The sequence below is a fragment of the Morone saxatilis genome, unplaced genomic scaffold, assembly GCF_004916995.1.
Source record: "Morone saxatilis isolate NCDOM2014 unplaced genomic scaffold, NCSU_SB_2.0 Contig20, whole genome shotgun sequence".
In the NCBI taxonomy this organism is placed as follows: Eukaryota; Metazoa; Chordata; class Actinopteri; family Moronidae; genus Morone; species Morone saxatilis.
The window spans coordinates 8139442-8143282 of NW_023339763.1; the positions used below are offsets into that span (position 1 = coordinate 8139442).

Below are 3841 nucleotides of genomic sequence, written 5' to 3' on the forward strand. Positions count from 1 at the left end.
TTTTTTTTTTTTAATAATTCAGAGAGATTATTATAATTCATGCAGATGATATGTGTTGATTGGTACCATACTGTAAGTAGCAGTAAAACATAATTGTGGGTCAATAGAGATTTCATTTTATAATTAATCAATAATACAGTTAGAGTTTGTCTGACCACATTAGTTTAGTCAACCAGTATCCAAAGGATTTCTGGTTCGATCCACAACACTGAAAGCATAGTGTATTCCAGCTGGAGGTTGGTAGGACATCTGCAGTGACATCTGTTTCTTTGCAAAATGGCCTTGAGCAATGTACTGAAGCCTGGGGTTGGGTATCGGTTGTTTTTTTTCCTGATACTGGTGCAGTTCAGCTGCTTGTGAACTCAGATAATGAGGTCTCGCATGTTCTTCTAATCAGGTTTTGCGATCAGAGGCAAAAGTGCTGCTCTGGTGGGGCTTGTCATAATGCTGCTCAAAGATGCAAACTTCATGTCATAATTTGAAAGGATGACATTGATGGATCTGTGAACTGACCTTTCCCTAAGTCACAAATATGTCTGCTTAAATAAAAAAAAACCAAAAGAAAAATGTTCTATTCATGTCAACTAAAATGTTCATGGTGCACAAAGTAATTTTGGCTGGTACAATCCATCACAACCGTTGACTCTTTCTCATAGTTTAGCCATCCTGCTTATATAAGTCCTTAGCATGTCTGTCTGCGGTACTCAGCAGGTCATTGGCTTTTAGCTGACCTCAAGCTGTGCATGAAGAAAAGGCAAATAGTAGGACAGGAAGGATTACCACTGAGTTTGCCCATCAAGACAACCATTTGTTCTGAAAAAAAACAGTTTTTTAAAAAAAAAACAAAAAACTTTTTACTCATCTGTTTGTTGAACTCTTGAACTCATCATTATGACTCTCTACTTGCACTCCACTGATAACATTACCGTCACTTTATCTATCTATAGCTCCTGCAGCAGCAACATAGAATAATACTTAATAAGTACACATCTACAGTTCCAAAAAGTGCCATTAAGCAGTGTTTTTTGCTGCAAGGTAATTTCCAGTGGAATGTTACTTTAAAAGGCCATAACATCTATCTAGAATACCTTTGATTTCCTGTTATGGCATCCCTCCTCAGGTTACGAAAGTACTGTTCCAAGTTTGTGTGTATGAGTGATCTGCGGTAATTCTTAAACGCAGATTACTATATCAGACTTTCTCATAGGTGTTGTATAATGTTTTAATGTATAAAATGTCATCTATTATGAAGTGTTTCGTGTTGGTGAATTGACATGTTCTGTTAGAGTTCAGAGACAGCTGTTTTTAAAAAGACAGTTTTTCGGTAAATATAGATGAATGCCATCCATAATTAATTTCTTGGGGGTTACTGCTCTATATGATGTGCATGTGATGTCTTTTCTTGAGATCAAAGACACCATAACAAATTGAAAAGGATAAGGAATTACAGATTTGAAACTAGAAAATGAAGTCATGCAATCTGTACCGACATGGTCTTTTAGGACTTTTTCTCAACACAATGAGGGTGAACTCTCTCTACAACTATTGAATGGATTACCATGAAATGAACATCACTTAATTATTTCAATTTTGCAGTACTATGTCTCACTCTGTCTCTCTTTGTCTCTCCTCTAATCCCCAAGCCCCTTTGTCTGATAGGAGAATGAGGAAGAGGAGGAACTGGAAAACCTTGGGAGCGCCTTGGAAAGTTTCTGTGAAGTCTCAATGAAAGCTGTAGAAGAGCCTCTCTAGTATTTGATTCAATGGCCAAGAAAGGGCGTACAAAGGGCGAGAAGCCCGAAGCGCTTATCTCTGCCCTTCAGGCAGCCAATGAAGATCTCAGGTCCAAGCTGACTGACATTCAGATAGAGCTACACCAAGAAAAATGCAAGGTACCGTACAATAACAAAATACATATATTGTCCTTGAATATTTTAAATATTGTAGGTCACTTACAATGTAAACTTAGTATATTAAGATTGAGGTGCAAATACATCTTGTGACAAGACACTGTACATGGCATAATGATGTCTAGAACTTATGCAGGTATGTCTAGTTAATAGTAAAGCGCCAGATATGCTAAACTAGGCTGATCAGGTAAAATATTGAATAGGACTTTGTTTGCTGTGCGTTGCGTGCGAAGAACCTCTGACTACATTTCATTACACACTTTTGAATTAATGTGAAAGTTGGTTTGGCAAGAGCATGAATAACCTTATAACTTCAACTAAATCAATTACAATTAAATCAAGGAAGATTAAATAAAGACAAATCAGAGAGTCAAATTTTAAAAAAAGGACTGAAGCCTATTTGGAGTACAGTAGTAGTTGTGCCAGTAAAATAACCTAATTCCTCTTTCCTCCTCCTCTGTTGCTCTTCTCAAAGGTGAGCAAACTGGAGCGCGACAAGCAGCAGGAGGTGAAGCGGGTGCGAGAGCAGGAGCAGCACCGCCACACTGCCATGGTAACAGAGCAGCGGGCCAAGTGGCACGAGGAAAAGCTAAAGGAGCTCCAGGCTCTCAGGGAAAACCTGACACGGCAGCATGAGCAGGAGCTGGCCCGCCACGCCAAAATTAAAGACCAAGAGAACCAGAGGCTCAAAGCCGCACTGAGCGCCATGCGCGATGGCAGCGGAGAGAAGGTGAGGTTACGATAGGGGAGTGAAGATGTTGATTTTGAAGTTTTGAAACAGATATAGACAAAAATAATAGATACATTTAACCCAAAACAAAATCCCAAAGCAGCAGATGTGGAACTAAACCAGGACAGACGGGCTTGGCAGCCCCCTTTACTTATGAGAAAAAGCTCCTGATGGGGGGAACTCTAGAAATAAATACTCATTACTCACCTATCATTTCCCCAGATAATCTAAAAAAATAAAAATAGACTGAAAAGTGTTCTATGGAAATTCTGCCAAGCTACATCATCCTCTTTCTCCTCTGCTTCTTCAGGTGCGTACTGCACTGACCCTAGAGGCCAAGGAGGATGCACGTCGCTTCTTTGACCAGGAGAGAGTGAAGCTCCTGCAGGAGATAGCGGAGCTGAAGAGTGTTAAGAAGCAGACGGACGAGGCTCTCAGCAACATGATCCAAGCCGACAAGATGAAGGCTGGTGACCTGCGGGTGGAGCACCAGCAGCACCAGGAGCAGATCTCCAAAATCAAGTGGGACTGTGAGAGGGACATCCGCAGACTGGTACGCATAGTCACTGCTACTAAATACTTAATGATCTGTTACATCAGCTATATTTCTACTGCATGTGAACTGCAGGAAATATTTTGTTGTAAGAACCATTCCGTTTCAACATACAAAAGTGGTGACTTCTTTTTTTCTTTTGAGGGATCATTTTAAGGCTTTGTTGACAAGGATGTATAGGTTTTTATAAAAACAAACCTGGAAATGTTCATGCAAAAGAAGGGATCTGCTGCAGAGAGCCTAACCAGTTGTGTGGATTAGCAATTAGGTTTTCAACTGATGACCATTTGTATGCATTTAAGTAATAAATGAATCTAGCAAATAATTCCAGGTGAATCAATTCAATAAATTAATATTTTACTCAAAAAAAATTATTAAAATAATTTGTTTCACCAAAAGTAAAAAGTCCATTTACTTTACAATAAAAAGAAGCAGACTACAAGGGGTGCCCTGGTAGCTCTCACCTGGTATAGCTGGTGCCCCATGCACTAAGGGTGAGTTCTTTCTGCAGTGGCCATGGTTTTAAGTCCAACCCGTGGCCCTTTGCTGCGTGTCATCCCCCCTCTTTCCCTGCTTTTCTGTCACTCTTCAGCTGTCTCTATTGATTAAAGGCCAAGATATATATATATATATATATATCTGCCCCTG

General features: G+C 39.7%; 1 protein-coding gene across 1 annotated transcript in view; it reads left to right on the forward strand.

Annotated features, from left to right (window-relative positions):
• jakmip2 (janus kinase and microtubule interacting protein 2) overlaps positions 1-3841 on the forward strand; it is a 25261-nt gene that overhangs the window by 8703 nt on the left and 12717 nt on the right. Inside the window, exons 2-4 of the mRNA XM_035665955.1 lie at positions 1644-1892; positions 2386-2640; positions 2951-3193. Coding sequence (XP_035521848.1) covers positions 1764-1892; positions 2386-2640; positions 2951-3193 — 627 coding nt within the window. The 5' untranslated portion in view covers positions 1644-1763. The remainder of the gene's footprint in view (positions 1-1643; positions 1893-2385; positions 2641-2950; positions 3194-3841) is intronic.